Source organism: Piliocolobus tephrosceles, chromosome 6, assembly GCF_002776525.5.
Source record: "Piliocolobus tephrosceles isolate RC106 chromosome 6, ASM277652v3, whole genome shotgun sequence".
Taxonomy (NCBI): domain Eukaryota; kingdom Metazoa; phylum Chordata; class Mammalia; order Primates; family Cercopithecidae; genus Piliocolobus; species Piliocolobus tephrosceles.
Genome location: NC_045439.1, coordinates 35,476,669 through 35,494,530, shown reverse-complemented (window position 1 = coordinate 35,494,530; position 17,862 = coordinate 35,476,669). Strand labels below are relative to the sequence as shown.

The window sequence follows — 17,862 nt, the reverse complement described above, 5'->3', positions numbered from 1 at the left end:
TCTTTAGCTTTGCAAACATCTTGATTTTTTTTTTCAACAACAATTATTTGCTTTCTACCTTACTTTGTTTTGCTTGTAGTAGCACAATATGGCCAGTAGAGGGCATAGAATTTTTTTTTTTTTAAACAGATGAAACATAAATCCATATATAGCTACCTATCTTTACTTAGAAAGTGTCTTTACTCAGAAATAAGCATTTAGGCAGTTCATAAATCTTTTCCTGGTATGCAAATGGCAAATGATTTCAATGCAATTTCCCTATTAGGAGGAAAATACATTTTACAGGTTTTTCATTTTCTAATTCAAATATCTGATAAGTTTTTTTTTTTTTTTTTTTTTTTTTTTACTGACAGCTATTTTTTTCCTCCTGCAGCTTTGGGAACTCCTTTATAAATTGCAGTTCGTGTATACCTATATTGCCCCGTGGCAGATCACATGGGGTTCTGCTTTCCATGCCTTTGCTCAGCCTTTTGCAGTTCCTCGTATCCTTCTAATTAAAGTTTAATAAGAATGGGCAGTCATATTCTTGACAAGAACGTTGGTTTATAGGCATAATCTTTCACAGGCATAGATAAAGTTTACTGTGTAATAAATTGTCAAAAATTCATAATCTTGGCCGGGCGCAGTGGCTCACGCCTGTAATCCCAGCACTTTGGGAGGCCGAGGCAGGCGGATCACCTGAGGTTGGGAGTTTGAGACCAGCCTGACCAACATGGACAAACCCCGTCTCCACTGAAAATACTAAATTAGCCGGGTGTGGTGACACATGCCTGTAATCCCAACTACTCGGGAGGCTGAGGCAGGAGAATCTCTTGAACCCAGGAGGTGGAGGTTGTGGTGAGCCGAGATCGCGCCATTGCACTCCAGCCTGGGCAACAAGAGTGAAACTCTGTCTCAAAAAAAAAAAAAAAATAACCTTTTATATCCACACCTATACTGTTGATTGTTTAACTTGTATTAACATCTGTGGTCCACAGATCATCTGAACGTAAGAAAAGTATTCAGGTTTTGTAAAAAAGTAATGCTGATTTAAAATCTTACATTTGCATATGTGATTATTAAAGTCCAGGAATCTTTAATACATAAAAGAAATGTTTAGCATTATTTTTTAATAAATGAAGGTACAAAACATTTTTTCATAATGTGATATGAAACTGATAGAATTAAACTTCTGTAAAAAGTTTTCTACTCCCACTATTTCTTAGTATTTTCTAAATAGTAGTAAGGATGTAAGGGTTAGTAACCACATTGATATGCAAAGACAGACTTATGATATCTGCAAGCTTTAGTTTTAACCTTGTGGAAAATTGAAGTCTAACATCTCTTCCCAAGATTAATATATGAACTTTTACCAAATACATATTAACAAATACTGATTTGGCTCCTTTGAAAACATCATACCAAGTTGAACTTTCTGTACGTCTTCCTGTTGGTGACCCCTTAATGGCTGCCCAGTGATACCTTCTTTTGTATTCTTCTGGTGACCCTCAGTTCTCTAATTGATGTAATCTAAATGTATCTGCTAGGTTTTTGTGAGGTGTTTTTGGCATCTGTGCTCAGATGAATTTCAGTGTCCTTAACTAGTTTTCCCATAGATTCAGCCATGCTGTTTATTCAGGCTGCTGTCTCGGCCTTCTTCTCTACTCCACTGAACCCCTTTCTGGGAAGTGCAATATTCATCACTTCATATGTCCGACCTGTGAAATTCTGGGAGAGAGACTATAAGTGAGTAAAGTAAAACACTTGAAAGACAATTTTTATCTTTTCTGCTAGGAAAAACTATTGACAGCATTATTATTAGAATTTATGGTTCGTAATTTATTGTGTTGAAATATTTGTGTTTGCAAAAACTTTATAAATATTTTTAAAATGTGAAAAGTATATAAAAAAAGAGGCCAGAGGAAATTACTTTTTATTTTTTATTTTTCTTGTCTTTTTTTTTAAACAGGATCTCATTCTGTTGCCCAGGCTGGAGTGCAGTGGTGCGTCTCGGCTCACTACAACCCCCACCTCTTGGGGGCTCAAGTGATCCTCCTGCCTCAGCCTCCCGAATAGCAGGGACTAGAGGCTTGAGCCACCACGCCAGCTAATTTTGGTATTTTTTGTAGAGACGGAGTTTTGCCGTGTTGCCTATACTGCTCTCGAACTCCTGAGCTCAAGCGACCCACCTGCCTCAGCCTCCCAAAGTGTTAGGATTATAAGCTTGAGCCACTGTGCTCAACCATTTTTTTCTACTTAGAAGATATTTTTAAACATTGTTCTGATTGAATATGTTCATTTTTATATTTTTTTCTTTCAGTGATATTAGAATTATTTCACATTAATAATACTCTGCAACTTTATGCTATATAATATCATTATAACAGTCATCATAATGAGTTATAGTTTTTTAAGAAATACCTGGCTATTTCTAAAGCTAAATTTTTATAGGTTATTTCTGCTATTTTGAGAAGATAAGTTTTTAATGACCATCTTTGTGCATGAATTATTTTCTCTGTTTAGGCTTAGTTCCTTGGGCTAGCTATTTAATCTAAAGCTTAGTAACTATGTTTGTATATAATCTCTCCAAATTTCATTTTATTTCAGAAAACATTCCTAAAAGGGAATGCTTTTAGGAGTTACAAGTTATGGAGTATAAACATTTTAAAGGCTTTTAATATATATTAACACATTGGTTTAGAAAGAGCTTGTACTAATTCCTAATTCTACTGACCATCTCCATGACTGTCTTTCTCTCTATACTTTCACAAATTGGCATATTTAATAGGTGAAAATTGTAATCTCACCTTTTAAACAGTGGACTAGTTTGTAGGTTTGAAACTAAATCTCTGGTCCTTTATCTAAAACCACACATGGTATTTCCCATTTTGGTGAATTTCTGTGTTGTTTATTATTATTCTTCTGGACCAGTTAGCCCAAAGTAATGTTCAATGGCTGCAGTTCTTAACTTTTTGGATTTAGAACCCCTTTATACTCTTTTTTTTCTTTTCTTTTTCTTTTTTTGAGACAGAGTTTTGCCCTTGTCATCCAGGCTGGAGTGCAATGGCACAATCACGACTCACTGCAACCTCCGCCTCCCGGAGTGCAATGGCGCCATCTTGACTCACTGCAACCTCCGCCTCCCAGGTTCAAGCAATTCTCCTGCCTCAGCCTCCCGAGTAGCTGGGATTACAGGCGCCCACCAGCATGCCTGGCTAGTTTTTATATTTTTAGTAGAGACGGGTTTCACCATGTTGACCAGGCTGGTCTTGAACTCCTGAGCTCAGGTGATCCACCCGCTTCGGCCTCCCAAAGTGCTGGGATTACAGGCGTGAGCCACTGTGCCCGGTCTTATGCTCTTAAAAGTTATTGGAAACACTAGAGTTTTAAAAATATGGATTTTATCTACTAATATTTACTAGAGTGGGAAGAAAAACTCAAAAATTTCAACTGTTTACTTATTAACTAATTTAAAAATAACAATAATGTATCTATTGTATATTTGTGTAAATAACATTTTAAAGTTATGAATAACTATATTTACACTCCCCCCAAAAATTAGTGAGAAGAGTGGCATTGTTATATAGTTTTCCAAATCTCTTAATGTCTGGCATATTAAAAGACAGCTGGATTCTCGTGTCTACCTGTACATTCAATCATCTGCAGTATATTGTTTTGATTGAAGTATCTGAAAAAAAAAAATTCAGCTTCACACTCACCGTGTTGGCCAGGCTGGTCTGGAACTCCTGACCTGAAGTGATCCACCTGCCTTGGCCTCCCAAAGTCCTGGGATTACAGGCATGAGTCACCTTGCCCAGGCAAAAAAGAAGTATTCTAATAGCCTTTTAAGACAATCCTGGATATTTTTCTTTAATCTTTCACTGAAACCCAAGAAATGAGAACTTCTTAAAAGCTACTTGCAATATGGAATCTAAAACCGTATCTGTGAACTTCTGAAACTATATTACATCAAAATCCACTCATCTGTCTTATACCCTGAATGGATCTTTTACCCATGCATAATTTTGTAACATTTTGTATTGGTCATTTGGAAAATACTACTTCACTGAGTAATGTAGATTTTCTAAATGTTGATACATTTTATGATGTAGTGATGTTTAAACTATGTTCATTGGTATCACCACCAATCAGAAAGAAATTTTAATTATTGGGAAGCTGTCAAGCTTATGGTGGTAGATAGGAGTTTCCCAAATTTTAATTTTTGTTTGAAAATTCGGATTTTTATTATTGTCAACAGGTATTGCTGGTTGTTTTCCTTGAAATTAACAGGCTCACTTTATTTTTGGGAAATATCTGTCAAATGACCACATCTAAATAATCTCATAATTTTTCCATCAGGGTTAAGTAAAAATGGTGTTCCAAGAAAAAAACACAGCTAGTTCAGCTTGGAGTTCAAGCAGTTGCACAAATGCTTCCCCTCATGACAGCCATTGTACTTCAGAAGGCAGCAGAAGTGCTTCATATATATTTTCTCATTTTGCCATACAGAGTATTAAAAATGCCTGTACTGTGAGTTGAGATTTAATAAGGTTGATACTTTTTACTGCTTCATTAGGGACATTTTTATGTGAAACTTGGATTTTTTGTTTGCTTTATTGTGCAAGTGTGGCAGCGAAGGGTAGAACAGTTTGGTGCTGCTGCCTTGATTCATGCCCAGGCACTGCAGTCTTACCCACCATTGCTTTAGTACCACCAGTGCAGTTGTCAACACAATGTAAAAAGCAAATAACAGCTCAGTGTTAACTTTGAAAATAGTTTTGATCTGGAAAACTGCCCAAAAGAGCCTTAGGCTCTATGGACCACATTTTGGGAACTACTGTTCCAAAGAACATTGCATCACTGAGCATTAATAGATTATACCTTCCTTTGGCAAAGAATGTTCTAACCTCTTTGAATTTCTAAGAACCATGTACAGTATACATTTTTTTCATCCTGGTCAGCTTTTTTCTCACAGTGCGTGCATAGATATCTTTCCATACACTGTACAGTAAAAAAAATCTGCTGTGTTTGTGTGATGAAGGGGGGAGAATTTTAATTCCTAAAAGTGTGCTAACAAGGCGTTTTATCATTATACTAATCACAGGTTTTTTCCAGAGATTTTCATAAAGTGGCAACCTTTATTTTATACATTTCCTATAGTTTCTCCCTCACTCTTAATTGTTAAATATTTTTTAATGTAAAGAAAGTTACTAAAAATGTTTTATTTTCTTTAGCACAAAACGAGTGGATCATTCAAATACCAGACTGGCTTCCCAGCTTGATAGAAATCCAGGTAATAGCTCTATTTGTGAATAAGGAAGCAAGTCTAAGGATTTGTTTTTTTCATATATATATATGTTTATATTTACTCCTAACTTGTTGGGAATCCTCTATGAATCCCAAATATTCACTTTTAGAAACTAAATATTTGTTTTACTTTTGCAAAATACATATGAATGACAGTATCTACAATTTATATATCCATCTTTTATAAAATGCATCTTAAGAAAGTTTATAAGAATGAAAAATTCCATTCAAAGATAGTTCTTACATAGGTTAAAATGTAGAAAAATGGTTAAAATAAAACTGGTCAGATGTTTTCAAGGGTCTGCAGTCAGACTGACACATGTTTTATTAGTATGTTTCCTTCCACCCTTCCCTCAATGTTTAGGTCAATATTAATTTAATTGGATTCAGTTTATTGTGTACAGAGATGTCATCAAGTGGGGGCATATGCCAGTCAGGATAGAGCTTTAGTGGGTGACACCTTGCTGGTGTTACCATTATCTAAAGAATGGTTCTTAGTTTTGTCATTTGGGAAACATCATTTTATTGGCCCACTCAATAGTAATCTGTCACAGAGAATGAGAGATTAGCATATCAACCAGAACCTCAGTGTATTAATTTACTAAAATGAATATTACTCCCAAATACACTGGAATATTTGTGTCCATTTGACTCATAAATTCCCTCAAATCTGATTAATTCTCAGTGATAACATTGGACTAAGGAGAACTAGTTATTTGATACTAATGACCATCATCATCATGTTCTGGTAGAGAAAATAAGCATTTCAGCTCTAGTATGTGCTTGTAAGGGGATAGTTTATCTTGCTGATGACAGCATTCTGCATAACCAAAGGCCATGCCCTGAATCAGTGTATACATTTTTGTGTTGTGCTGACATAGAACTGATACAGCCATTATGTTGACATTAGAATTTGGAGTTTCCTTTCATTATTTTATTCAGTTAGACTAGGTTTAAAATAATTATTACACTTTGAATATCTTACCGTTCTGCAATACTATACTTGGGGCATGCATTTACATATTATTGCTTTGCATGAGTTACTTCTAGAGATGGTCATATAATCTATTAAGTGATGTTTATTTTAATTCCTTCCTTCCTTCCCTCCCTCCTTCCCTCCCTCCCTCCCTCCCTCCCTCCCTCCCTCCCTCCTTCCTTCCTTCCTTCCTTCCTTCCTTCCTTCCTTCCTTCCTTCCTCTCTTTTTCTTTCTCTTTCTTTCTCTTTTCTCTCTTCTCTTCTCTTCTCTTCTCTTCTCTTCTCTTCTCTTCTCTTCTGTTCTCTTCTCTTTTCTTTTTTTTGACAGAGTCTCACTCTGTCACCCAGGCTGGAGTGCAGTGGCACAGTCACGGCTCACTGCAACCTCCACCTCCTGAGTTCAAGCGATTCTCCTGCCTCAGCCTCCCAAGTAACTGGGATCACAGGCGTACACCATGATGCCCAGCTAATTTTTGTATTTTTAATAGTGATAGGATTTCGCCATGTTGGCCAGGTTAGTCTCCTGGCCTGAAGTGATCTGCCCACCTCAGCCTCCCAAAATGCTGAGATTCCAGGCATGAGCCACCATGCCCAGCCTATCTTAATGTTTTTTTTTTTTTTTAAGGTTCTCTGTTGCTATATAGTTTATTTCTGCTTAATATTAGCCATCTCAATATGGCTAATATTGACCAACTTCTTTTTGATTGTCTTATTTGTTCAAATCTTGTATTATGGTTTATTTGTTCAAATCTTGTATTATTTTATCTGCTTCCTTTACTAAATAGTCTTTTTGTTCTTCTTCTGAATTCTTTTATTTTTCTCATTTCTCTTGCATGGTTTTAATTATAAGGCATATTTTATTGAATAATTGCTAACTGTTGAAGAGGTCGAAAAGTCCTTAGATTGCGTCAAGTCAAATTCTTACATTTTGTGAATAAGAACCATAGATTTTGGGAGGTTATGTGACTTCTAAATCTAAATTCATTTTCCTGTGTTTTACTTATGTAGAAACTGTAAGGGTATGAATGTTATTTTCCTTGTCAAATAAATATAACCCTGTGCGAGAAGTTTTTAATAGTTTTAACAATCTTGTTTGTCAAGAGGACTTAAGGTGAAATTTAACTTTTTTTTAAATCCCTTTTTTATAGGATCAGATGACAACAATCTGAATTCCATCTTTTATGAGCATTTAACTAGATCCCTACAACACAGCCTCTGTGGTGATTTGCTACTAGGACGATGGGGAAACTACAGTACAGGGGACTGTTTCATCCTTGCCTCTGACTATCTCAATGCATTAGTACACCTTATAGAGATAGGCAATGGTCTGGTCACTTTTCAGCTGCGGGGACTTGAATTCAGAGGTAAGACATTCATTCACCTTTTATTTCTGTAGCATACTCCTGTGGCACCTTACTTTTACATGTTTCTATCTCAAACCAGAAGTTGTCATATAATTAGATATTTGGGATTGTGGAATGAGAAAAGTTGTTAAAGAGTAAGTATTAGATTTTTTCACCCGCATTGCATATTCCAAGAATCATATTTGCAGTATGGCTTTATATATAAAGGTAGTAGTGTTAGTGTGTAATTGATTTGTTTTCCTGGGTATGTTGAATTTCTGTTGTTCTGTGCTTGGTTTCTTGCTGGTCCCTTTTGTGACCAGTTGCATAAATTTGTTAGACGGCTAGCAGCATGGAATGCTGAATTTTTGTGTGAGGCAGAATAGTTAACTGAGTTACGTTCATATAGACACCATGCTTTTGTCTTCAACAATTTTTTTAAATTGAGGTGAAATTCACATAAAATTAATGTTTAGAGCGAAGAAATCACAGGAGCATTTAGTACATTCACAGTGTTGGGCAGCCACCACCTCTGTCTCATTCCAAAGCATTTTCATCACTCCAAAATAAAACGCTGTACCCATTAAGTAGTTACTGGCCATTTTCCTTTTGATCAGCCCTCTACAGTTTTATGTACTGATAAAGTTATTTCTTTACAGAAAATCATGCATTCAGAAACATCAACTTGATATTATCAATTCCTGTAAAACTGAATAACATGTAAGCACGAGTAGAAACTGATTTCATAGGATGTTTCAAGTCCTGTTACTGAATATCTTTCCAGTGTAGGAAACATTTTGACTTAAGAGTTTTCAGAGAGTTTTTCATCTATTCGAAGTGCTTTGGAGCATTTTTAGTCTGGAATAGAAACAAGAAAGCATTTGATTAGAAAGAGGACGAAGCCAGATCTATAACCCCACAGCTTTATTTTCATCCTAGTGTTGCATAAGAAGGCTTGCACCTTAGCTATGGAGTGTCTATGTTAGTGGAGCAAGTACTAGTCTAGAAGTTACATTGTTGGCTAGAAATAAATCTTTAGCTATGCAGCACTCAATGGAGTAAATGTTGATGTTTACTTGTGATCTGTTTATAATCCATTCGTATTCTCTCATCCTTCAAAATATCCTGTTCTTGTCTTATGAATATTTGTTTCTGCCTCTCCCATCAGAAGCCTAGGACCTTCCAGAGTCTTAACACCAGGCTGTTCAAACCTAATCCAACTAGGCTCATCCAAAAGTTAGCATACCCTTACCACCATTCCTACTACTGCTGTGACTTTTAGCCTCCATTTTAAGTTTTGGCACCTGAAGACTTCATCCTTATTTTTAAATTTTAATTTAATTTTTTAAACAAATGTGTTGGGAGGCTGTTTTATCTAACATTTCCACATACGTGAAATGGAAGGGGAGTGTTCTTCTTACCGTCTACTCACATCATCATATTGATCAGTAGTTCTCCAAATCAGAAAAGTTATCCAGATTTTCAGTCTCTGGTATTGAGTAGATTCAGATAAACTTTTGGATAAATCTTTTGCTATGTAAATGCTAATTATTTGCCAATCGAAACTCAAATTTGAAAATACAGCAACCCTGACTATTTGAAATCCTATGGATTTGGGTAACAAGGGATACCTTTAATTCTTAACTCAGACATGAACATTTATTTTCTTTAAGAGACAGGTGTCTTGCTCTGTCACCCAGGCTGGAATGCAGTGTCATGATCACAGCTCACTACATCCTCAAACTCCTGGGCTCAAGGAGTTGCCTCTTGCCTCAGCCTCCTGAGCAGTTGGGACTACAGGTGCACACCACCACTCCTGGCTAATTTTTTTTTAATTTTAATTTTTGTAGAGATAGGAGTCTCACCATCTTGCCAAGACTGGTCTTGAACTCCTGAGCTCAAGTGACCCTCCCGCCTTGACCTCCCAAAGTGCTGAGATTGTAGGTGCGAGCCACCACACCCAGCCGGGATTTTTTTAAAGACACATTTGATCATGGCATTCCTGTACTTAAAATTTTCCAGTGACTTCTCATTGCATTTAAGATAGAATTCAAATGCCCGAACACATCATATAGTACTCTGTGATCTGGCCTCTGCCAGTTTCTCCATCCTCACTTTACAGCACTATCCATACTCACTGTAGCCACACTGGCCTTCTTGCAGTTTCTTAGATGTGCTAAATTCTTTACTAAGGACTCCTTATTGCCCTTCATTTTGCCAGAAAGTACCAGCCATCTCTCTTCATCCCCTAATCCTCCATCTGGCTAATTCCTTTGCCTCAATGTCGCTTTCTCAGAGAAGCCTTCTCTAGCCACCTATCGTATGTGATTATCTCATTTTACCTGTTTTTATTGTTAGATTCTTACACAGTCATGGACTGCAGCAATGGACTGCATATATCACAGTGGTCCCTTAAGATTATAATGGAACTGAAAAATTCCTGTTAATGACATCGTAGCCATTCTGTCCTATCACAAAGCATTACTTGTGTTTATGATGATGCTGGTATAAACAAAACTGTGCTACCAGTCATGTAAAAATCTAGCACATACAATTATGTATACTACATAATACTAGATAATGATAATAAACAACTATGAGTTTACTATATTATACTATACTTTTTATGGTTAGAATGTCCTCCTTGTACTTACAAAAAAAAAGTTTACTTTAGAACAGTATGTCTTGTTATGCCAGTGGCAGAGTCATACATCTCACGTTTACTATGTCTCTTTATTGCATCATTTTCTCTGTATTGGATTTGATCTTGTGTCATTTTGTTTTATGGCCCCTACATGTACAAAATTCACAGCTAATGTTGCCAGGAAGAGGCCACATCGAGTAGATTGACCAGGAAGCTAAATTAAAAGTGGTTAAGGACTATGAAGGTGGCAAATCAGCAATGGTTATTGCCAGGTAATTGTGTCCCATTCCACCATAGCTGTGATCTTGAAGAACAAGAGCAAAGTGACAGAAGCCATTAAGGGATCTGCTTCATTGAAGACAAAAAGATGAACAAAAATTTGAAAAGAGCCTAAATCATATATGGAAAAACTACTGAAGACCAGACACAGAAGCACACTATACCTCTCAGCATCATGACAATCACAGACAAAACAAAAAATTTGTTTGCGATATTGAAAGAAAAGGTTGAACACAACTACAGTGTTGAATTTTCTGCTAGCTCTGGGTGATTTTATTCAAGAATTGTTATTTATTGCATAATGTGAAAGCTGGTGAGTGGTGAGTCTGTAAATGCTGATGTGAAAGCAGCCGAAGAATTTTTGGAAACTCTAGATAAGCTGATTGTGAGGAAAATTACTTCACAGGGCAAATCATCAGGATAGATGAAAGCTTGCTATTCTGAAAACATACTGGAAAGGACTTTCATCCGTAAAGAAGCCAAGTCAATGCCAGCTTTCAAGTCATTAAGGACAGGATAACACTCTTGCATGGGAGAAATGTTGCAGGTTACAAATGGATGCCCTTCATGATCTGGCCCAGTGAGAACCCCAGGGCCTTCAAGCTTATCACTAAGCGCACACTGCCAGTGTATTGCAGGAGCAATAAGAAGTCTTGAATGACCCAGCTTTTCTTACTAGATGCCCTCCTGAATTGCTCTGCCAGCACAATGGAGAAGTACTGTTTGGAGAATAACATACCATTCAAGATTGTGCCTGTTGTTGATAATGCTCCACACATCCTCCTTTTATTGGTGATCTTTATCCTGGTATCAAAGTGGTATTTCTGTCTCCAAATACCACCTCTCTGATCCAACTAATGGATCAAGAAGTTATAGCAGCTTTTCAGACCTACTGCCTGAGAAGGACATTTACCCAGACTATTTCTGCAACTGAGGAAGACACTGAAAAGACACTGATACAATTCTGGAAGGATTATGTCTATGACTGCATCAAGAACCTTGCTTAGGGTGATGTCACCAATGTGGGTATGAATGGCATCTGGAAGAAGACACTCAAGAGGTTCATCTGTGACTTCAAAGGATTTGCCAAGGATGAAGAGATTGCAAAAATCAACATGGCTGTGGTTGGAGATGGCAAACAACTTTAACCATGGTGTGGACAAGGATGACATTGATGAGCTCCTAGAGGTGGTTCCTGAGGAACTGGCTAATGAGGGGTTGTTGGAACTGGAGCAGGAACTCATAGCTGAAGAACAGGCGAGAGAAAGGGAAACTGCTAGAGAAGAAAAAGATGAAACCCAAGAAAATTCACAGTGAAGCGTTTTAGCAGAATCTTTTGCAGACCTCAACAAGCTCCTTAAAATTTTGAAAACATGGACCATAACACCAAAAGGTTTTCATTAATAGAGAGGAATGTTCTTGCTGCATTATCTGCATACAAGCAAATCTCTGATGAATGAAAGAAACAAACCAAGCAAACTGTTGTGGACACGATTTTTCAAAGAGTGATACCTCCTCAAGAAGAGCCTCAGGCAGGTCCTTCAGTATCCAGAGGAAGTCATTGTTGTCATAGGAGATGGCAGCTCCATGCATGTCATTGCTTCTGAAGACCTTCCAGTGGGACAAGATGTGGAGGTGGAAGACAGTGATATTGATGACTCTGAGCCTGTGTAGGCTTTGGCCAGTGTGTGTGTTTTTGTCTTAGTTTTTAACAAAAAAGTTTAAAAAGCAAAAAAAATTTGAAATTTTAAAAATAGGTAAAAACTTACAGAATAAGGATATAAGGGAAAAAATATTTTTATGCAGCTATACAATATGTTTGTGTTTTAAGCTAAGCATTATTACAAAATAGTCAAAAAGTTTTAAAAACTTAAAAGTTTATAAAGTAAAAAAGTTACAGTAAGCTTAGGTAAATTTATTGTTGGAGAAAATAATTTAATTAATTTCATGTAACCTAAGGTATAGTGTTTATAAAGTCTACAGTAGTGTACGGTAATGCCGTCAGCCTTCACACTCACTCACTACTCACTCAGTGACTCACCCAGAGCAACTTCCAGTCCTGCAAACTCCATTTGTGGCAAGTGCCCTATATAGATGCACCATTTTTTATCTTTTTGCCGTATTTTTACTGTACCATTTCTGTATTTCAATATGTTCACAGATACGTACCATTTTGTTACCATTAGCGACATTATTCAGTACTATAACATGCTGTACAGGTGTGTTTAGCCTAGGAGCAATAGGCTATATTATATAGCCAAAATGTGTAGTAGGCTGTACCATCTAGGTTTGTGTAAGTACATTCTATGATGTATGCACAACGAAATTTCTTAACAGTGCATGTCACAGAATGTATCCCCAGAGTTATGCAACATGTGACTGTGTTTATTGTTTAAAGTTTATTTTTTCTCTAGCCAAAGGGTTGGCATACTTTTTCTGTTAGGAACTAGACAGTAAATATTTTAGGATTTGAGAGCCATACACATTCTCTGTTGCATATTCTTCTTTGTTGTTTTTTCTTTCTTTTAAATTACCTCTTAAAAACCATTCTAAGCTTGGATTTGGCCCAGGGCTGAAGTTAATCAATCTTTGTTTTAGAATATAGGCAGATTCCCAAGGGCAGGAATCACATGTGCTTCATTTATCATTATGTACCCAGTACCTGTCACACACAGCAATTAGTATATAATAGGCATTTTGTTGGTTTCATAGAATGATTAAATAATGTAAGTGTATAGCCTTTTCTTCTTTCTGTTCATTCCAGAGCTCTCATGAGGGATAAGTATATTCTTGCTCACATGTCGATGTGATCTTTGGTTACTTTCTTTTCTTTATAGTGTGATCCCCTGTCTCACCTACCCCTCCACCAAATATTAATCCAAAGTGTCATTATTTTGCCAGGCAGATATTTGGATCTGCTGAGCATTTTATCTACTTTACGAGACAGACTCCATTCAGCCAATTTATTATTTTTAAATTTTATTTGTCTATCCTGGATGCTAACTTTTAAGTAATATTGAAACAAGTTTCTTGGTCAGTTTTTATAGATCTTAGTTAAACCAATTCATACTTCTCATTTCCATTTTTATTTTATAGATGCTCTAGATTCTTTACATGTAAACTTCATGTGAAAAATTTGGGTTATCAGTCATTTTTTGTCTATATCAGAATTTTCTGATACCGCCTTCTTCCATATTAATTTTTTACTGATAAGTGTAAACTACCAGGTACAGTTTTACAAGTCAAACTTTACACATCAATAGTATGTTTGGCTGACTGGATTCTTTTCCATTTTTATTCAGATTAGTTTAAACATATCTAGTTTTCATGATTGTTTTATTTAGTTTTATCAGTATATTCATTATGAAGTGGCTGGAAGATTTAGCTAATCCAGGGAACAATTGGTAATAGTTCCTCATAGATACCCTAGAATCCCTATTAATTAATATTGATAATTGAAAATAGAATATTTCCTCATAATATATTTTGCTCAGAAAAAAATTCTTTTTTCAATTATTAATATTAATTCCTATACTTATGGACTTCATTTTCTGAGCAAAATATATTAGTAGGGCATATTGGGTAGAAATAGTCTTGGGATTAGAATTGTAGAGTAAAAACATTCTGCTTTAATTCAGGTATCCCATTCTCCTTATTCTGCTGCTACGAACAAAGAAACGTCAGTTGAGTAACTGTCCAAACTTTTACATTTCCTCTTACCACATCTGATTTCTGTCCACCACTAACAGTGATCTGCACAAAATACAACTCTTGTGTTATTTCTTCATTTAAAAAATCTTTGGTAAACTTCCCAGAAAGGAAGAAAAGTGAAGTAATAACACATAAAACCTAAGAAATAGTTTCAACTTCATGTCGCAATTTTCTTTTAATATACTTTAAGTTCTTGGGTACATGTGCAGAACATGCAGGTTTGTTACATAGGTATACACATGCCATGGTGGCTTGCTGCACCCATCAACCAGTGATCTACATTAGGTATTTCTCCTAATGCTATCCCTACCATGGCCCCCTACCCTTCAACAGGCCTGGATATGTGATGTTCCCCTCCCTGTGTCCATGTGTTCTCATTGTTCAGCTCCCACTTATGAGTGAGAACATGCGGTGTTTGGTTTTCTGTTCTTGTGTTAGTTTGCTGAGAATGATGGTTTCCAGCTCCATCCATGTCCCTGCAAAGGCCATGAACTCACCCTTTTTTATGGCTGCATAGTATTCCATGGTATATATACGCCACATTTTCTTTATCCAGTCTATCATTGATGGGCGTTTGTGTTGGTTCCAAGTCTTTGCTATTGTTAACAGTGCCACAATAAACTTACATTTGCACATGTCTTTATAGTAGAATGATTTATAATCCTTTGGGTATATACCCATTAATGGGATTGCTGGGTCAAATGGTTTTTCTAGTTCTAGATTCTTGAGGAATCGCCACACTGTCTTCCACAAGGGTTGAACTAATTTACACTTCCACCAACAGTATAAAAGCATTTCTGTTTCTTCACATCCTCTCCAGCATCTGTTGTTTCCTGACTTTTTAATGATCGCCATTTATCTCATTGTGGTTTTGATTTACATTTCTCTAATGACCATTGATGATGAGCTTTTCTTCATCTGTTTTTTGGCCACATAAATGTCTTCTTTTGAGAAGTGTCTCTTCATATCCTTTGCCCACTTTTTTTGCCCACTTTTTGATAGGGTTTTCTCTTGTAGATTTGTTTAAGCTCTTTGTAGATTCTGGATATTAACCCTTTGTCAGATGCATAGATTGCAAAAATTTTCTCCCATTCTGTAGATTGCCGGTTCACTCTAATGATAGTTTCTTTTGCTGTACGGAAGCTCTTTAGTTTAATTAGATCCTATTTGTCAATTTTAGCTTTTGTTGCCATTGCTTTTGGCGTTTTAGTTGTGAAGTCCTTGCCCATGCCTATGTCCTGAATGGTATTGCCTAGGTTTTCTTCTAGGTTTTTTATGGTTTTAGGTCTTACATTTACATCTTTAATCCATCTTGAGTTAATTTTTGTATAAGATGTAAGGAAGGGGTCCAGTTTCAGCTTTCTACATATGGCTAGCCAGTTTTCCCAACACCACTTATTAAATAGGGAATCATTTCCCCATTGCTTGTTTTTGTCAGGTTTGTCAAAGATCACATGGTTGTAGATATGTGGCATTATTTCTGAGGCCTCTGTTCTGTTCCATTGGTCTATATATTTGTTTTGGTACCAGTACCATGTTGTTTTGGTTACTGTAGCCTTGTAGTATAGTTTGAAGTCAGATAGCATGATGCCTCAAGCTTTGTTCTTTTTGCTTAGGACTGTCTTGGCTATGCAGGCTCTTTTTTGGTTCCATATGAAATTTAAAGTAGTTTTTTCCAATTCTATGAAGAAAGTCAGTGGTAGCTTGATGGGGATAGCATTGAATCTATAAATTACTTTGGGCAGTATGGCCATTTTCACAATATTGATTCTTCCTATCCATGAGCATGGAATGTTTTTCCATTTGTTTATGTCCTCTCTTATTTCCTTGAGCAGTGGTTTATAGTTCTCCTTTATGAGGTCCTTCACATCCGTTGTAAGTTGTATTCCTTGGTATTTTATTCTCTTTGTAACAGTTGTGAATGGGAGTTCACTCATGATTTGGCTCTCTGTTATTGGTGTATAGGAATGCTTGTGATTTTTGCACATTGATGTGTATCCTGAGACTTTGCTAAGTTGCTTATCAGCTTAAGGAGAATTTGGGCTGAGACAGTGGGGTTTTCTAAATATACAATCGTGTCATCTGGAAACAGAGACAATGTGACTTCCTCTCTTCCTATTTGAATACCCTTTATTTCTTTCTCCTGCCTGATTGCCCTGTCCAGAACTTCCAATACTCTATTGAATAGGAGTGGTGAGAGAGGGCATCCCTGTCTTGTGCCGGTTTTCAAAGGGAATGCTTCCAGCTTTTGCCCATTCAGTATGATATTGATCATGAGTTTGTCATAGATAGCTCTTCTTATTTTGAGATAGGTTCCATCAATACCTAGTTTATGGAGAGTTTTTAGCATGAAGGGTGTTGAATTTTATCAAAGGCCTTTTCTGCATCTATTGAGATAATCATGTGGTTTTTGTCATTGGTTCTGTTTATGGATGGATTACGTTTATTGATTTGCATATGTTGAACCATCCTTGCATCCCAGGGATGAAGCCGACTTGATCATGGTGGATAAGCTTTTTAATGTGCTGCTGGATTCGGTTTGCCAGTATTTTATTGAGGCTTTTTCTCATCAGTGTTCATCAGCTATATTGGCCTGGAGTTTTCTTTTTTGTTGTTGTGTGTCTGCCAGGTTTTGGTATCAGGATGAAGCTGGCCTCATAAAATGAGTCACTGAGGAATCCCTCTTTTTTTATTGTTTGGAATAGTTTCAGAAGGAATGGTACTAACTCCTCTTTATACCTCTGGTAGAATTCAACTGTGAATCCTTCCGGTCCTGGACTCTTTTTGGTTGGTAGGCTAGTAATTACTGCCTCAATTTCAGAATTTGTTATTGGTCTGTTCAAGAATTCGACTTCTTCTTGGTTTATGCTTGGGAAGGGTGTATGTGTCCAGGAATTTATCCATTTTTTCTAGACTTTCTAGTTTATTTGTGTAGAGGTGTTTATAGTATTCTATGATGGTACTTTGTATTTCTGTGTGATCAGTGGTGATATCCCCTTTATCATTTTTTATTGTGTCTATTTGATTCTTCTCTTTTTTCTTCTTTATTAATCTAATTAGCAGTCTTTCTATTTGTTGATCTTTTCAAAAAACCAGCTCCTGGATTCATTTTTTGAAGAGTTTTTTGGGTTTCTCTTTCAGTTCTGCTCTGATCTCAGTTATTTGTTGTCTTCTGCTGCCTTTTGAATTTGTTTGCTCTCACTTCTCTTGTTCTTTCAATTGCGATGTTAGGGTGTTGATTTTAGATCTTCCCTAATTTCTTTTGTGGGCACTTAGTGCTATAAATTTCTCTCTAAACACTGTTTTAGTTGTGTCCCAGCAATTCTGGTACGTTGTGTCTTTGTTCTTACTGCTTTCAAAGCACTTATTTATTTCTGCCTTCATTTCATTATATATATCCAGTAGTCATTATACTATTCATTCAGGAGCAGGTTGTTCAGTTTCACAATTAAAAAAAAAAAAGGCTCAGGAAGTTTATTCTAGAAGTTTCTAACTCGTTGTAGCACATGGAGAAAAAAGCTGAATTTCTCCAAGCTTTAAAAAAGCTAGTGTAATACTGATATCAAAATGCGACTAAGTGGGCTGGGCACGGTGGCTCACGCCTATAATCCCAACACTTTGGA

At 36.5% G+C, this 17,862-nt stretch overlaps 1 protein-coding gene across 8 annotated transcripts in view; it reads left to right on the top strand.

Annotated features, from left to right (window-relative positions):
- The window catches only part of PCNX1 (pecanex 1), a 215,261-nt gene that overhangs the window by 142,182 nt on the left and 55,217 nt on the right, over positions 1-17,862 (top strand). For all 8 annotated transcript variants that reach the window (XR_002724629.3, XR_002724630.2, XM_023182929.2 and 5 more), the window contains 4 exons: positions 374-482; positions 1,596-1,725; positions 5,214-5,272; positions 7,411-7,626. Coding sequence is in view for 6 of the 8 variants with exons in the window: in XM_023182929.2 (XP_023038697.1) it covers positions 374-482; positions 1,596-1,725; positions 5,214-5,272; positions 7,411-7,626 (514 nt within the window). In the remaining 2 variants the exon portion in view is untranslated. The remainder of the gene's footprint in view (positions 1-373; positions 483-1,595; positions 1,726-5,213; positions 5,273-7,410; positions 7,627-17,862) is intronic.